General features: G+C 40.9%; 1 protein-coding gene across 1 annotated transcript in view; it reads right to left on the bottom strand.

Annotated features, from left to right (window-relative positions):
• Nucleotides 1-1342: 1342 nt before the first annotated feature.
• The window catches only part of LOC127693567 (ABC-type organic anion transporter ABCA8A-like), a 46993-nt gene continuing 30017 nt past the window's right edge, over nt 1343-18318 (bottom strand). The window contains exons 6-16 of the mRNA XM_052194533.1: nt 17247-17367; nt 15429-15546; nt 13378-13469; nt 9103-9239; nt 8580-8679; nt 8396-8490; nt 7813-7932; nt 7434-7574; nt 5761-5840; nt 3293-3348; nt 1343-2911 (exon numbers count right to left, since the gene is read on the bottom strand). Of these exons, the coding sequence (XP_052050493.1) occupies nt 2813-2911; nt 3293-3348; nt 5761-5840; nt 7434-7574; nt 7813-7932; nt 8396-8490; nt 8580-8679; nt 9103-9239; nt 13378-13469; nt 15429-15546; nt 17247-17367 (1159 nt within the window). The 3' untranslated portion in view covers nt 1343-2812. The remainder of the gene's footprint in view (nt 2912-3292; nt 3349-5760; nt 5841-7433; nt 7575-7812; nt 7933-8395; nt 8491-8579; nt 8680-9102; nt 9240-13377; nt 13470-15428; nt 15547-17246; nt 17368-18318) is intronic.

Here is an 18318-nt window from a genome sequence, read left to right as displayed (position 1 = left end):
ACAAGAGGTTCCTCTATTGAGAATTCTGTTTAGATCTGTGCTCCATTTTTAAAATTAGATTAGTTTGTTGCTATCTAGTTTCTTGGGGTTTTTTATTTGGGGGGATGGATATTAGCTCTCTGTCAGATGTAGAAGTGGCGAAAATCTTTTCTCATTCTGTAGGATACCATTTTGTCTGACCCTTTGCCTTACAAAAGCTTTTCAGTTTCATAGAGTTCCATTTATTAATTGTTGATCTTAGTGCCTGAGCTATTTGGTGTTCTGTTCAAGAAGTTGCCTTCTGTACCAATGCATTTGCAACCATTTCTCACTTTCCCTTCTATTAGGTTCACTGTTTCTGGTTTTATGTTGAGGTTTTTGGTTCACTTGGATTTGGGTTTTGTTCTGCACTATAGTAATTCAAGGAACGGAACAGTCTTGATAGTCTTTAAGGGACTCTAAAACTTTCCCTAGAATTTTACAAGGCACACTGTCAGTACACTGTCAGAGGAATGGCACCTGATAAACAAAGCCTTAGGGAACTGTGAGAGAGGCTTCAGCAAAAAAGGCAGAGGGCCTTTTACCTCAAGTGTATTTTGTTTTATGAATGTGATTTACTACCTCTTGTGACAAACATTTACATATTCACTTATAAAACATGTTATCCTTGTTGGATGTCAGAACATAGCTGTAGAACCCAATCTGATCTGTGTACTCTGAATCTAGATATAGCCTTCTGCTTTGCCTTTGTGCTTCTTTCTATATAAGCTGTAGTATGTGCCAGGCAATTGTGTTAAAACAAATCTGTCCTGAAAGGTTTTGGAAAAAGCCTGCTCTGTTAATATTTACAATGATCTTACTATGTCTACTTACATGTTAGTTTGTTTTGTTTGTTTGTTGTTTTTAGGGTGTTTTTTATCATGCTTTTCTGAATTTAAATAAAATTCCTTGGGCCATTACTTTCTTTGTTTCATTCATGTATAACTGAAATGGAAATAAAGTTGTCTACAGCATTAGACTATAGTACACCCCATCCTTTCAGGTCCTCAGACCACTAGGTCCAGCAGACATGATCCACACAGGCTGGCTGAAATGTCCACAGCAGAACTCAGTTGTTTGCATGGCTTCCTGTTCCCATAACAGCCATAAAAATCAATGGATTGTCTAACTCAGAGTTCTAAACTCCTCTTGAAATCTTCCCCAAGACAACCTGGTCTATTCCACCACAACAATATCCCATGAATTTGGTACCAATTTCCAACACTGTGGTAAACACCATGACCAAGAGCAACATGGGGAGGAAAGGGTTTATTTCATCTGATAACTCTTAGGTCACACTCCATCACTGAGAAACTCAGAGCAGGGACTAAAAGCAGGAACCTGAAGACAGGAAGTAAAGAAGAAGCCATTGAAGAATGGCTTGTTGGTTGGTTTCTCATATCCTGCTCAGCTTTTTTCCTAATACTGCCCAAGACTACCTTCCCAGGCAGGGCCTGTTTCTAGATAGCTTGCCTCTTCTATGTTAATATTAGTCAAGAAAATTCCATGGAATTATATATGTGCTGATCTTATGAAATAATTTTTCTCAATTAATATTTCTTCTTCTTAGATATGTCTAGGTTTATGTAAGTTGACAAAAATCAACCAGAACAGGTTTTTTTTTTTTTTACAAAGTAATCAGTTACAAAAGCAAAGAGACAACCCACAGAGTGAGAGAAAATATTCACCAGCTCTTCTTCTGTTGTAACATTAATATATTTGGTACATAAAGAACTAAAAGATATATCTAACCTTTAAGTAATTCAGTCTAATGGGTAAAAAATTGCATAGCCATTCCTCAAAAGAAGAACCATAAGTGGCTAATAAATACATTTTAAAAATCTATTCTTGTCTCATGGGAGATGAAAAACTTTAAAACCAAAGCTATAATGAGAATCTATTTCATCCTTGTTAGAATAGCTATTGTTAAACTTTTAAAAGTTGCTGATAAAAATTTAGAGAAAAGGCAATGATAATATAGGACTAGTGGAAATGTGTATTCATGATACAACCACTCTACAAATCAGGGTAGAAATCCTCTCAAAGCCAAAAGAATCCCTGTGATAGGATCCACTTCTTCCAATCTTGCATACATATAGAAAATAGGTGAGTTAACATTAAAAAGAATTGCATACACATTCATGTTTATTATGGTACTAGTCACAATATGCAAGATAAAGAAACTGTCTAGAACCTCATCAACAAACGAAGGTCTAAAGAAACGTAATATCTATACACAAACACATTAACATGCGACAAAGAAGAGAATCCTGTCATCTGAAGGAAAATACATGAAATTGGAGGGCACCATGCTGAACAAACTAAGACAGACACAAACTCCAGAAGTATATTCTTTCTCTTATATGCAGAAATATATACCAAACCAAATATAGAAAATAGAAGGACATAAGGGGCTATGAAGAGTGCTGAGGGAAGAATGATAAGAAAGGACAGAAAAGAGAATGGGTGTCCTTTATGCATAACACATACATGTACAGAAAAGTCACAACTTCAGCTATAACAATTAAACAAACAGTTAAACTCAGGAATACATACAATTAATGTGTTTTAAAATGATGATATTACAAAGACAAATTATAGAGAGTGAGCTAGTTCAATGGCTTTTTCCATGATTCTAATCCCACCCGTAAGATCTGTATACTCATAATGTAAGCAGCACCTTCTATTTCCATGGCCAAATGGTTTACTCATCCACAATGGCTATGTAGCATTAAAGACAAAATTGCTTTGAGCAACTACAGAATAAAAACAGCCATAGCTAAAAATTTCAGTGTTAAGTCTCTTCCTGTGGGAGGAGCTTCCACTTCACTGAGGGATCAAGTTCCTCTTCAAAACCATCCAGCTCCTGTTCCTTGGACAGTTCCAGGAAGACCTGGGGAGGGGGGAGAGGGAGAGAGAGAGAGAGAGAGAGAGAGAGAGAGAGAGAGAGAGAGAGAGAGAGAGAGAGATCACAATGCTTCTTTTTTCATGTAATAGACAACTTTATTCAGAGCATCAGACAATTTATACTCTTATGGTTAAGAAGAGTCAATGGATATGCACAAGGACACATAAACAAATAACAATAGCAAATTTAATGACTTATCTGAAATAAACTCACTCCTATGTGTCATACCTGGAAGGGACATGAAAACACATTTCAAGAACAACTCCATGCTTTTTATGAAACTGAAGTCACAAGACTCTTCTCTTGTCTGAATCCAAAGATCATGCATTTAATGTTTGTGAACAAAAGTCCCTGAAATTGACCCACCTGCTCCAGGGTGGACTGTGAGAGGCTGTATTCCTCCAGGTCAAAGTTCTGTTTAACTGTAGAAGAAAAACCGTATGTCAGGACTCTTGTATGTTAATTGTTATATATTCACTAAGTCATAGCAGGTCATGAATAGCAGCAAATTACGGGGGACCATTAAATGAACTGACACACAATTTTTTTTCTGAGCACATTGCACAACTGAAATATGTACAGTGTCTGCTTCAATTTGGTTGGGAGAGAGCCAGCACTACATTTGCATGTTATGTAGTTTTTTAAAGACCTGAATCATAGGATACAATGATATCTAGGACACTTTCTTTCCTGAATAGGAACCATTGATTCAGTAGACTTGCCACAGAAGTAGGTTGTGACGGGAAGAGATTTTGGAAAAGAGAAAAGAAAGACACAGAGATAAAGTTAAAAGTTATCTAAAAAAAAAATCACAACAGCGTGGGAAATTCTCTGTTTAACCAATTTAGCCAGGAGGACATAGTTCAAGTCATGATAAATGGCATACAGATTTTAGTGGAAAGATGCCCCCTAAGCCCCCAAAAGAATCATGATAGTGATGTTAATCTTAGGAGTGCTGTGAAGAATCACATGTCCCACAAAGTTTAGGTGCTGAATTTAGACACAGATAAAAAGATACATCAAGACAGCTTTAGATGCAGCCAGCAGAAACCAGAAGGTATCTATGGGACAGGAGGTGACTCTCTTCCTTAGTAGGGCAGGTGACAGGCAAGAGAAGGTGACATTGAGCAGTAAAAGCAAAGAGTTCTTAAGATCACTCAGACAAGCAGAGTGTGAAAATCAAAGGACAGGACAGACAACCCAAAGCTCTGTTCAAAGAATGAATACAGTATGTTCTAAGTTACACTGAAGCCCACCAATGGATACTGGATTATTCACACTTATATAGGAGTTTATAGGTCATTATTAGCCTGAGCCAATAAAATACAATATACTTTAAAAAGATTCACTTTTACTAATAGAAAAGAAACTGGGGAAGACCCTTGAGGACATGGGCACAGGGGAAAAGTTCCTGAATAGAACACCAATAGCTTACGCTCTAAGATCAAAAATTGACAAATGGGACCTCATAAAATTACAAAGTTTCTGTAAGGCAAAGGACACTGTCAAAAGGACAAAACATCAACCAACAGATTGGGAAAGGATCTTCACCAACCCTAAATCCGACAGAGGGCTAATATTTAATATATACAAAGAACTCAAGAAGGTAGAACCCAGAGAACCAAATAACTTCATTACAAAATGGGGTACGGAGCTAAACAAAGAATTTTCACATGAAGAACTTCGGAGAGCCGAGAAACACCTTAAGAAATGTTCAACATCATTAATCATTAGGGAAATGCAAATCAAAACAACCCTGAGATTTCACCTCACACCAGTCAGAATGGCTAAGGTCAAAAACTCAGGAGACAGCAGGTGTTGGCGAGGATGTGGAGAAAGAGGAACACTCCTCCACTGCTGGTGGGATTGCAAGATGGTACAGCTACTTTGGAAATCAGTCTGGCAGTTCCTCAGAAAACTGGGCATGGCACTTCCTGAGGACCCTGTTATACCATTCCTGGGCATATACTCAGAGGATTCTTCAGCATCCAATAGGGACACATGCTCCACTATGTTCATAGCAGCCCTATTTGTAGTAGCCAGAAGCTGGAAAGAACCCAGGTGTCCTTCAACGGAGGAATGGATACAAAAAATGTGGTATATTTACACAATGGAGTACTATTCAGCCATTAGAAACAATGAATTCATGAAATTCTTAGACAAATGGATGGAGCTGGAGAACATCATACTAAGTGAGGTAACCCAGTCTCAAAAGATCAATCATGGTATGTACTCACTGATAAGTGGATATTAGCCTAGAAACTTTGAATACCCAAGACATAATCCACATATTAAATGATGTCCAAAAAGAATGGAGGAGTGGCCCCTGGTTCTGGAAAGACTCAGTGCAAGAGTATAGGGGAATTCCAGAACAGGGAAGCGGGAAGGGGTAGATGAAGGAACAGGGGGAGGGAAGAGGGCTTATGGGACTTGCGGGGAGTGGGGACCCAGAAAAGGGGAAATCATTTGAAATGTAAATAAAAAATATATCAATAAAAAAGATTCACTTTTAATATGATCTCTAAAGTGAAATTGATTTTAAATTTAAAATGATATAACCTTCAAAGTATGGTGAATTTTGTCTTATTTTTTGTCCTTCCCTATGTGCAAAGTAAAAAAAAACAGTAAACAAAAATTAAAACAACAATCCTTGCTATGTATATGCCTGTGCTGACCTAGCTTACATCTTTGGTTTTCTGCTTCTATACTTCAAAAGGAACTCTGAACGCTCACCATTAGTCCAGAATGCTCTGATTCAATTTCTCACCACCATGGGCGCTCGTGAGCACTGGAAGTATTTGATCTTACAGTCTGGTCTCTAACTCCTCTCTTACCTGTCTCCAATTTGAAGAAGGCCTGGGATAAAGGTTGCACATCTTCCCTGGGCAATTTATAGACCATCAGAGAAGAGTATCTAGGAGGAAATGAAGGCTGGGTTGGTCTCTGAGCATGTGGCTTAACATCTATGGCGTCCATTATGTTTCTTTTCATAAATAAAGACTCTTTGGCGTAGTTGAATCTCTAAGAGTGAGGTTACAGAGGCAGGCCAGTTGACAAGAAGGAAGAGAGGGAACGATGGATGAGATCTCTGTCTCAAGCTCCTTGGAAGGGCCCACATAGGGCCAGTCTAGGAAACATTTTGAGACTGTGTTTTTTTTTTTTTTTTGCCCACCCAGTCACAACTGGGAACACAGGCTCCTTTTACCATACCACAGCTTCCTAGAATTTCCAAACTGGGTAGTAATCTACTTATTCAGTATAGAGTCCACATTTAGGCACCTCCTCCCCCAACTCTCAATGCTGTTCTCATGCAAAGGGGACCCTGAAAGTCCTTAGGAAATGAAACCACAATTTCTTCCGAAGGGCCCAGAGATCATCAACTACTTGTCAGGTACTTATTTAACTACCTATTGCCAGCAAATAATCAGAACAAATTGATCTCACTTCAAAGGATTTATTTTCTTTCACTTACAAAGTGTTCTATTTCACCAGCAGTGCTTATTGATTATGTTTGTGCGATCTAGTTCATACAGAATTAGGGCTCTTACAAACAGAATAAAAATAAGAGTTATGTTCTTTCATCAGTCAACTCCATCATTATTGTATTACTTGTGTCTGTATGAAGTTACTATTAGTGAAGACACTGGTGAAATACAATTAGTGTCTTCCTATAAGTACTGCATCTTTACCCAAGCAATACATCCAGCAGATATTCTTTGACAAATTTGCTCTTTAGGGTTAGGAGTAGGAATTACAAAGGCACAAAACAAATGTGGGAAGGGTGCCTGTGACCATGCTTAGGTCACCACCGCATCACCACACCCAAATCAGAGTCTCCTCCCTGTTAAGTAAGGATGTGGCAACTCCAAGTCTTACCCAGGAATGTCGATTTGCTTAAAGTGGTTCTTACTTTTAAAGATCAGGATGACAACTGGCTAACCCAAGACCTAGATAGAACCTGCCACATAATTTGGCCACACGCATGTGACCTCAGATTTACAACTATCCCTCTGTTCTCTAGTAGACTTCAAGCAGTGCCCACAGTGTACCAAGCCAAACAAATCCTAGGGGAAAGTGGGTGCACTTTACTAGATTAAAAACGGGAACTGTGGGCTGGGGAGGTGATTCAGCCAGGACAGTGCCTGCCGTGCAAGCACAAGGAAAGAAGGACTTAAGTTTATAACTCAGAACTCACAGACTGGATGTGGCTAAGTATGTCTGTAATCCCGGCTCTGGTTGCGGGCACAAGAGACCTGGGCAGAAACAGGCTTATCCTTAGAGCTTGCTGGCAAGCCAGCGTAGCAAAATACTCAGCTCTGGCTCAGTGAAAGATACTGGGATGCTCAAACGATAACAGAAGGCAAGGCATATTTACTTGTGACCTATAGCGTTTGTGTGTGTGTGTGTGTGTGTGTGTGTGTGTGTGTCTATGTGTACTCATATGGGCAGACAGACCGACCGACATACAGAAACACATACACAAGCGCACCCCTGAAACTGTGCTTACCTTTCCTGCCGAGCAGCCTGGGGGAAGAGCCTCATGATCTCCATGTTGAGGGGCTCCACCTGCGTGGGAGTCTTCACCTTCATCTCCAGGAGATATTCTTTGCCAAATTTGCTCTTCAGATGTTGGATGGATCCAATACATCTGGGTCAGGAATAGGAATCACAAAAAGCACAAGACAAATGTGGGCATAGTGCCCGTGAGCATGCGCAGATCGCCATTCAGTCACCCAACTCAGTCTCTTTACTGTTAACTAGGGAACTGGCGACTCTCTTACCCACGAATGCCAATTTGCTTAAAAAACAAACAAACAAACAAACAAACATTTGTTTCATCTGATCATCACAGAGTGGACAGGTGTGGAATGAAAACGGGCACCCACCTCAGTCTCCCAGACACCATGATGGCCACGCGGTCACACACAGCCTCAGCCTCGGCCATGTAATGGGTGGTCAGGAGGGCACCCCTGTCTGTGTTTGTGAAGGTGGCCTGGATTGCCTGCCTATATTGTCAAGAGAAGAACTGTGATGAATAGAGGTCCTCCGGCTCTTCTGGGAATAGGAGAGAGGAAATGCCACATGACAGAGAAGAGAAATAATCAATGCAGACCATGTAAGATGTACTCCCAGAGGAAGAAGACTGTCAAGTCGGTTGCTAGAGAAACTCTGGTGACATAGCAGAGGCTGTCATGAGAAAACACTTAGAAGAAGGCTGCTTGAGAGCAAACATTCTGAGTAGAAATGGACTGTTTATGAGACTGAACAAAAGGATTCCATTCTCGGAAGCTTAATTTTCCTTCATTGAACTTGGTAGTAAACCATCAAGAAAACGTTTGTACGCTTTTCTCCAAAACTAATAGTTCTTAGGGGTACGGATCATGTTGGCCACACTTATTTTTGTTTGGCTGACACAATCCATGAACTCCCCACCAGCTGCATTGCGGCCATGATGGCGGCCATTCTCACCACATTTGCTGCTGCCCCTCGGGGTCCATTCCGGTGGACGGCTCATCCAGAAGCACCACGGAAGGGTTTCCCAGGATGCTGAGCACAAAACACAGCTGCGACAAGAGGGACAGCCCATGTAGCATCAGCTCAAGTGTGCCTCCCTGAGGTATGCTCGATGCCCTTCCCCCAGCCCTGCCTATACCTTTCTCTTCACTCCCTCTGACAGCGTCTTCACGGGAGACTTCAGCTGGTCCTGCAGCTTGAGCGCATCCGCCAACCTGTAGAGAGACAGTAGAACATCACTGTCCTCTCCACGGTGAAGAGAGATGGTGGAAGGGTGGGGCAGCGAGCCTGGCCAAGATGGGGGCCAGGAAGGTAGTTCAAGGCATGCACTGAAACCTTCAACAGGATCAGGCTGACAAAGGTTGTGGTCCTTGCGACCAAGAGAGATGTATTTACCTGTTAGTATGGTGGTCACATACTTCTGCAATTTAGTTCATATTTAAAGTATACTCTATCACACTTACTATTGAATACTAACCATTTCCCCTCCATCCTTAAAACGAAAGTGAATTAAACTTTGGAAGTTTTCTCTACCCCACCTAGTCAAGCAGTACGAACTCTCATTCCACATTTACTGTGAATGAGCCTTTCCCCGTCACCTGGGTACAGAAGCAGACAGGTGCAGACCCCCATGTACCTTGCAATGGCCACGTCAGCATCACCTTTTTTTCATCCCCTTTACAGCTGCAAATATCTCCAGGTGTTCCCTCACCGTCAGGTTGAGCCACAGAGCATTTTCCTGAGGACAGTACCCCAGGAACCCCAGGGTATCCCCTGTGCTGTTCCCCTTCAGCAGCACCTGTGGATAAAAGGTCACTGTCAGGGCTCAAACTTGTTACAGTTCCCAAAGTGCTTCTGTGGCAGACTTCAGTAACAATCTCAGGAAGGTATAAGGACTCATCCCCAAGACAAATGCGAGGACTCAAGTGTGTGCAGAGATGCCACATTGCCTCATATTGAAGAATTGGCCCACAGGGAAATGCTAATAAAAACCATGGCAAGGGGTTGGAGAAATGGTTAAGGTGCTTACAGAATAAGCACAAGGACCTGAATCCAACCCAACATCCACATTACCCATGAAGCAGTGTTACACCTATAACCCCCAAACTGGGTAAACAGTGACCAAATGTTGCCCAGGACTTGATGACCAGCCAACCAATGCAAATGAGTAAACCCAGACTCAGTCTCAGGTAAAAAAGGGGATGACTGAGGAAGACATCCAACATTAACCTCTTGGCTCTACATGCATGCTCACACATGCACTCCCATGAACATGTACATACAAAAAAGTGGTGCGGTATCACTTCATATCAGTAGAGAGTCTACTACCACAAAGGAAGAAGTTAAAATGATGAGGAGGTGGAGAAAATGCAACTGTTGTCCTCAGTTGGTGCAAATGCAAATTAGTATAGTCACTTATGGAAAATGGTATGATGTCTCCTGTGGGGGAGGGGTGTGGAGTGGGAGCCAGGACAACACAGAGGTATGACCTAGAACTGTGGGGGATGGGGAGGACATGACTGAGGTATGACCCAGAAAGCCCATTTCCTGTTATGTTTTCAAAGGGATTGAAAGCACCTTTTATTTTCTTCTTTGCTTTGTCTTCTCAACCTAAATACTATTTTTTGGTCCTGTGTTTCTTGTAACACTATTTACAATAAAGAAGATGAAATCAACCAAATGTCCATTACAGGATTAATGGGTTTTCACATGTGGTGATACAGACACAACCTGATACTATTCAGCCTTTGAGATGTGAAGGTCTCCTTTTGTCTGTGATAACCTGGATAGACCTAGGAAATATAAGATGCTTTGCTTCCTTTTGCTGTGGTAAAACTTTGACCAAAGGCAACTTGAGGAAGAAAGGGTTTATTTGGGCCTGCACTTCCTGATCATAGTCCATTCTTGAGGGAGTCAAGGCAGGAACTCAGTACAAGAACCTGAAAGCAGGAACTGAAGCAGAAACCATGGAGGAATGCTGCTTGTTGGCTTAGGTTTCTCTTGCATGCTCAGTTACATTTTTTGTATAGCCCAGGCCCACTCGCTCAAATGTGGTACTTTCCACAGTGGTCTGAGCCTTTCTATGTCAATTAGCAATACAGAAGATGCTCTGTGGATGTGCCCATAGTGCAATCCGATGGTGTCAATTCCTTAGTTGAGAGTCCCTCTCCCTCATTACATCTAGGTCTGTGTCAGGTAGACTAACCTTGACAATGTGGGATGCGAAATGATGCAGGCACAGAAGACAAACTTTGCCTTCTTTCATAAACTTGAAGCAATAGCTCAGTCCTTAAAGGGGAGGCTCACAGGCTGAGCCATTAAAGGGGAGGCTCACAGGCTGAGCCATTAAAGGGGAGGCTCACAGGCTCAGCCATTAAAGGGGAGGCTCACAGGCTCAGCCATTAAAGGGGAGGCTCACAGGCTCAGCCATTAAAGGGGAGGCTCACAACTAAATGTATAAACATACAGAACAATGAGCAGTGGAGGTTGGAAGAAGGGGAATAAAAGGAAGAGGGGGATTAATCCAAATCAGCAGTTCCATTAGACAGAGTAAGCTCCAGCATTTACTGCACAGAATAATGACTATAACTGGCATGCACAAAAGTAACAGGATTTAATCATTCCACACCTGAGGCATATCCAAAGATCTGCATTGTACCTCATGAAGAGGTCCAGTTATAATGCCATTTGAGAGCTTTTAAAAGATCAATTGTTTTAGACTTAGTGTGAATGTATGCTTGTTTGAGAGTGTGTGAGTGTGAGCACTCCACAGTGGGTGTGGAGATAAAAGTAGCAGCGGAAGTGCCAGCCATTACCCTCTACCTCACACAAGGTATTTGCACAGCAAGACATTTACCAACTGAGCTGTCTCATCAGACCCTACTTTGGTTTTTGAGGCAGGGTCTCTCCTTGGTCTGGAGCTCATCAAGCAGGTAAGACAGGCCAGCAAGTCCTGGGGATGTACCAGTCATTGAGAAAGACAAATGAACTGTACCAGACTTGTTGCATCTTAACATTATGGCTGAAGTCCCAAAATAAAATGGGACTTTATTTTTTATATAGTTCAGCCTTAATATTTATTGTGATAATTATTATGAGAAACCTTTTTCCCAACATTGCAGTGTTCTTAAATATGACAAAAATAAACCATTCACGGTCAGACTCTAGACATCTGAGACAACACCAGCTAAGTTGTATTGAACTGGGTTTCCTTTTTTACCTCATTCAGATCATGATCCTGCTGAATTGCCATGTTGGGAGAGGAGAAGAAGGTGCTAGGTGTGGACAAGGCTAGGAGGAACACATTCTTTCGTAGATCAAAGACCAGGAGCAAAGGCCTGTAAAGGGTGAGGTTTGATGTATCCTTGGCCAAATTCAGAGGACAGAAGTAGCATCAAGTAGAGCAAAGAAGAACACAGAGACAGGAATGTGAGCAGATGTAAAAGGCAATTCTTGACGCCACCTGCAAGACAAGCCTACACTGACATGCCAGCCCCAGAGCAGGCAAGTCATGGAAGTAGGTAGAGCTAGGTGGTGAGTAACAAGGAATGGCATCTGTAGCTAGAGTTGAGGCGTTCTGCTATAGTAGGCTGTGCCATGAACATTGCAGAGACCCTCATCTGACCTTCTGCTCTACCATAGCTTCAGAGGAACTGTTCACGTGAGTTTCTCCTCCCTACACAGTGGAATGTTTGACAGTTAAGTTCCTGGTTGCCTTCTCCCTCCCCAGCTCAATTACCAACACTCTCTTCAGGCATAGCTACACAGACCTCTGCCCTTCCCCCAGCTACTTTCTAAAGCAGTTCTGCCCTGTAAATGGGGGAAAGGGTAAGGACCTGTCTCTCTTCCCTGCGACCACCTCTCATGGCTAAGTCTGAACTTTGTTTGTCTGGCCATTTTGCTTCTGAGATAAGTGACATGCTGGCAAGCAATCCAACTTCACACTCATGCTTCTCTACCCTCTGCTACCCTATAAAGCACCTTTTGGATTTGTACAAAAAAAAAAAGATTTTCGTATGACTGTACAAGTTCCATGATTTATGAATTGGCAATGGCACTTTTAGCATGCTGAAATTATAAAGGCCATTTTAAAATTATAATTAGTGGATTATGTGGTCCAATAAACAGAATCTGTCAAGATTTTATAATAATTAGTATTGTGAAGATGAATAACATTCCTTCTTAATACAATCATGGGAAGAGGATAGTTTCAAAGCATTCCCAGATGCCTGCTAAGCATTTGTTTACAGTCAGAGATCAGAACTGTTCTCAGTTGTGGTCAAAGAAGGCTCCTTTTGCAATGGGATGAGATTCATAAGTGGTACAGACACTAAGTGATTCTTAAGTGCTCATAACTAAATAGAATATCAAGGTTCAGGGAAGAGGACAGAAGAAGCAAAAAGAATATAAAAGTCCTATAGGATGGGGTTGGAGTGCCGTGAACTTCTGAATGTAACACGGGCTTCACATTCATGAATTCTTTGCAACTGCAGTTACCTACCCAAGACCTCTATATGATTAGAGCTGTCAACATTTCATCATGGATGGCAGAGAAGCTCAGAAGGCCCTAGCGATTACTGGCCATTTAATAACAGCTAGGGAGCTAGTATCATTTTCCTCAGTGATGTAACTACCGATAAGTTGCTCATGCCTCATTCACATAAACAACCCTAATGAAGGTTAATGTGTCACAAAGAGACATGAAGTGGAACAAAAAGGGTCTTGATGTGAGAGGGAGGGAGAAGAGAAAAGCTAAAGGGTGCTGAATATAATACAATTAATTGCATACACATAAAATTATCAAAACATCCAAAATCTGTGCTGCTTAAAGCGGGAATTTATAATTCAGTATAATATTTTTAAAACTTTGAAGAATAACACTTCTCAAGTTGTCATCTGGACGTTGTTTGAGAAAATACTATCTCTCATCTACCTACCTGTCCAGAGCTTGGTTTGGTTTCTCCAGTTATCAACTTAATGGTTGTACTTTTACCGGCTCCATTGTGTCCCAGTAATCCTACAACCTCACCTGAGAAAAAGAAGACACGTTAGTAACCAGAGTGTCTATTATAGGTTCCTCTGTGTGATGGGTGCTTCGCGATGGACCTTAAATACAATTTTATATTTTGATTGTCATGTTATGTGAAAGGATGTGCATAACGTAGGCTTAAAACTGTGTACAACACGAGATGGCTCAGAAATGGGAGCGCACACTGCACTTGTAGAGGACCTAAATTTGATTCTTAGTACCCATAGCAGGCACCTCATAACCTCTTAAACTCCACCTCCTTGGGACCTGGTGCTCAATCTAGATCTGGAAGCATCTACTCAGGCAAGCGCAAATGCCCACACCCAATAGAAGTATAATTAAAAACAAAATAAATCTCTAAAAGGATCGTGCTCAAGCATAATAGAATACTACATATTACAGACCTTCTGTAGACACTATAAGTCATGAAGAAAATTAAAAACTTAGCTCTAGGGTAAAGAAAAGGATCGGGTGTCTGCTTTTAACATTTTTACTTCGTATAGCACTAAAAATTTCAACCACAGCAATTATATAAGACAATTGAATCATCCCTGTTAGCCAATAATGTGATTCTAAACATATAAAACCTTTTAAAAATCCACAGAAGGATGAAAGTGGCAAGATGGGAAGCCAGTATACCAAATAGGTAGCTTTTCTTTTCACTTTAAATTTATTTATTTATTTATTTATTTATTTATTTATTTAGGTTTTTCAAGACAGGGTTTCTCTGTGTAGCCCTGGCTTGTCCTGGAAAACTCACTCTGTAGACCAGGTTGGCCTCAAACTCAGAAATCCACCTGCCTCTGCCTCCCAAGTGCTGGGATTAAAGGCATGCGCCACCACTACCTGGCTAAATTTGTTTTATTTGTATGAATGTTTTATCTGCATTTATGCTTGTGCATCACACAAGTTCCTGGTGCCAGCTAAGGTCAGAAGAGGGTATCAGATCCTTCAGAACTGGAGTTTCTGATGGTGATGAGAGCTATCATGTGGATACTGGTAACCAAATGAAGATTCTCTGCAGGAACAACTGGGTCTTAACCATTGAGTCATCTCTCCTGTTCCAGGTAGTATCTATATGCATCAATATGAACACACTGAGAGAGAAACCTATTCACAGCAAGTATACAGAGTAAGACATATAGCAGTTAATATAATATAGTATATAGCAATAAATATAATGATGCAATATAATGTAATATAATAATATAGCAATACATATAACTAAGTGGATGAAAAATCTTTTTAATAAAAATTACAGGATACTGCACTGAGAATAAAACAAGCAAAAAAACAAGAGATGGAATGAAAACCTAGAAGGGGTTACTTGATACTGGATAGAGAGATGGCAGACAAAGCGGGGAGTGGAGGACCAGGGAGAAACTGGGTGGCTGGAGATGATCACTATACCACATTGGCATGCATGGAAATGTCGGTGTGCATCCCATTAACTTGCACAATTAATATGTATTAATTAAAGCAAACTATATGATGGTATGGGGAGGGGCAATAGCTGTGAGGACACTGAAGAGGGACAGAGATTTTTGAGTGTCGGCCACCTGCCCAGAGCCCCAGGATGAGGAAAGACTAAGTCATAGTGTGTCAGACAGAGAGAGACAGAAGTTGGCAAATAGGCTCTCCATACCCTGTGGTCCAGATATCAGGTTGGAATGGCAGAATGTAGGTCAGTTCCCTGGTAAACAACATTCATTTGGAGAGCAACAGCGTCAATTGAATAGAAAGACTGTATTTTTAAATGGTTTAATGACAAAGAATGCTTGTGGTTTTCACACCAGTGTGACTGTGCCCCTACTCAAAGGAAAAATCGTGTCTGTACAGAAACAGTCAACAGCCACTCTCCTGGGAAAAGACGAAATATCATAGCTTCTGAGCATGCAGACTGAAGGACAGGGATGCTAACATTTGGAGGATGTTCCTGTGCCAGAACCCACATCCAACCTTTTCGAACGCAAAAGGAGATGTTTCTTGTGGCTATCTTCTTCTTGCTCTTAAGAACAAAGCATTTCTTCTTTTCCTTGTACTCCTTGCGAAGGCAGCTGGCAATGATGGCTGGCTTCTGCAAAAACATCGTGCCAGTGAATGATCATTATCAATCTAATTCAACTCCAAAAAATATATTAAAACAGAAACAAGAATAATTAATCCTATCATCAACCATTTGATTAAGTTCTAATCATTTCCCTTATTGTGCTATCTCCTGTGCTATCTACTGCAAAACATCTTGAATATTATACTGCATGTGGTGTGCATTCATTTAAGTTTGGGAACAATCATTAAGATAAAATATCTCTTTATCAAGAGAATAGTACTCTCAACATCCCAATTGGGCTAGGTTTTTCACTTGGACAAGGGCCTACTACTCCAGGGAGGTTGGGCTCATCTTAAGCCATGCTAAAGGGATAGGTGTAACAATTAGTTCTTTAAGGAAATGGTGGACTCCACTGACACACCCCAGAATCCTTACCCTATCTACTACAGGACCTTACAGGTTGCAGCCATGTAAACTATATGTTATGAATTGTTCAGGAAAGTGGAATTTCTCTGTTTCTTCCTTCTGTCTCTTCTGAGCATGCATTCCTTAATACTTTGGGCTTTCCTCCTAACATGATGGCTTTCCTTCTTCTTCTTCTAAAGCTTCCCTCCCTCCCTCCCTCCCTCCCTCCCTCCCTCCCTCCCTCCCTCCCTCCCTCCCTCCCTTCCTCCCTCCCTCCCTCCCTTCCTCCCTCGCTCCCTGCAATATGGTTGCTCACCTACCATATGTCTTATCTCACAAAAGCTAAATATGACTTCCCTCCACTCTCCTGTTCTGTGCACCTGCTGTGGTTTTGCAGTTTTCCTACCATAAAGATTTTCTTTTAAAATGTAATAAAGACGTCCTTAAGTTTCCATTCTAGCCTAGCCTTAAATTATTTTAGTAATGATTCTAAGAACCCCCAAAATGGCCTTCCAATTTCCACTGTATCACAATCATTCAGAATGTAATGATGACAAGGGACTCTAGTAATTAAATATACTTGCTAGTGTTTGATAGACACCCCCCCCACACACACACACCAAAAGGCTACAGCTTCTAATACAAGAAATAAAAATCCTCCTGGGATATCCTGTGTGAGTGTTTAATTATAGAACACTAAATAAAGGAATTTTCATGCTGTCTGATGAACCCAGAAAGCTTAGTAAACTTGCATTCTCCAGTTGTGGCTGCATGCAAGAACAGCCAAAGTTGTCACCATGATGACTACTTCCAACAATAAAAGTTTTAGCTGCCAATTTGACGTCTGACCTCATGACCTCATATTTCACATGTATCGCTATACTTTGACCTTTTAACCTGAGAAACAAGACAGCTCTTATGAAGTGGCTTACAATGATTTATTATCAAAGCTCATGGTATTGGCTTGAACAAATCTAAGTATGAATGAAATCGTCAAGTGGAATATCTTAGCACCTCACATTTTCAAGCAAGACCAAGTGAAGTAACAATTTTTTTTTAACCAAGAATACAAATGTACTGAAGAGCAGGGCTGCTCGTCCCTGAGTACAAGAACAAGTCAATGACTGATCAATGATTACTTTATCATTGGCCGATCAGTGATTGCTTTATCACTATGTATTTGGGGAAAGTGCTCATTTCTTTTAAGGGTACGTATGAAGCAGTTGAAGGTGTTTTTTGTTTTAAAGTGGAACTCTTGAACACATTCCTTAACTGCAAACAGGTTAAGACAGTTCTGCTGTGAGCTATTTTACAAGGCTTGCCTCGTGGAAGTCCGCCGAAGTCAAAGCATTTGCTGTCCACACTCTCTCTAGACCCACATCTTCATCTTCCCCGTCTGGTTCTTCTGGGTTGTTAAATACACGATCACTTCTTGAAGAAATTCTATAGACAAAGAAATTCATTAATAACTTATCGTTGGGGTCCATAGCGTGGAGTCCAGTCCTCTATTTTTTTTTTTTAAATCGGAGTAGACTGAGGAACAATAAGTCTTTATAACTTCCATCTTTTGTCAGCATATCCATTTCCCTCTCACTTCAAACGTTGATGGTCAAAGAGTTACCAAGTAAAGCAGTCATTGCTTCACTATTTATTCATAGAGTTATTGTCAATTCTCTTTATTATTTAGACACTATTTTTTAACCTTAATGTACAGTTTCATATTGATAGATTAGCAAAAAATGATATCACATTTTATGGAATAAGTACTCTGTGAATAAAATAAATGCAAATTAAGGACATGGTCACATTCTTTTTAGAGTGATGGGCCAGAAAGTTCTAGCTACGTGAATAGGCACAGTCCCTTCTTCGGGATGTCAGAGGACCCCTTGCCTCTCCCTTCCAGCTCACACATTTATGATAAGGTAATTAATTTGGTGTTTTCCCCTCACTCCCTTCTTCAATGTGGTAATAAGTGATGTGTCAAAACTTGATTCTTCTATCCCACTTTCTAAAACAATGGCAGCAATAGTGTGAGAGTTGGTTGGCCAGCCATTCTCATTTCGTTAGAACAGATGGGCTTTGAGACCTGAAATTCACAGTGGTAAAACGGGAAAGCCCCAGGCAAGCAGAGTTTTTGTTCATTTTTACATTTAATTATTTGTTCGCTTGGCGTGTGTTGGATAGCACCTTTTTGAAGAGTTTTTTTTTTCTCTCCTTCCATGGTGTAGGACCTGAGGATCGAACTCAGGTCATCGTATTGGTGGCGCATACCATTAATCATTCAGCCACCCCACTCTTGCATACAAGTGTTGATTCCCAAATGTATAATCTAAAAATTAATGAAGACTCAGAAGAGCTAATATGATTCTAGTCTTGCTGAGTCTTGCTTGAATA

The sequence above is a fragment of the Apodemus sylvaticus genome, chromosome 10, assembly GCF_947179515.1.
Source record: "Apodemus sylvaticus chromosome 10, mApoSyl1.1, whole genome shotgun sequence".
NCBI classification, from domain to species: Eukaryota; Metazoa; Chordata; class Mammalia; order Rodentia; family Muridae; genus Apodemus; species Apodemus sylvaticus.
This window is presented reverse-complemented; position numbering and strand designations above follow the sequence as displayed.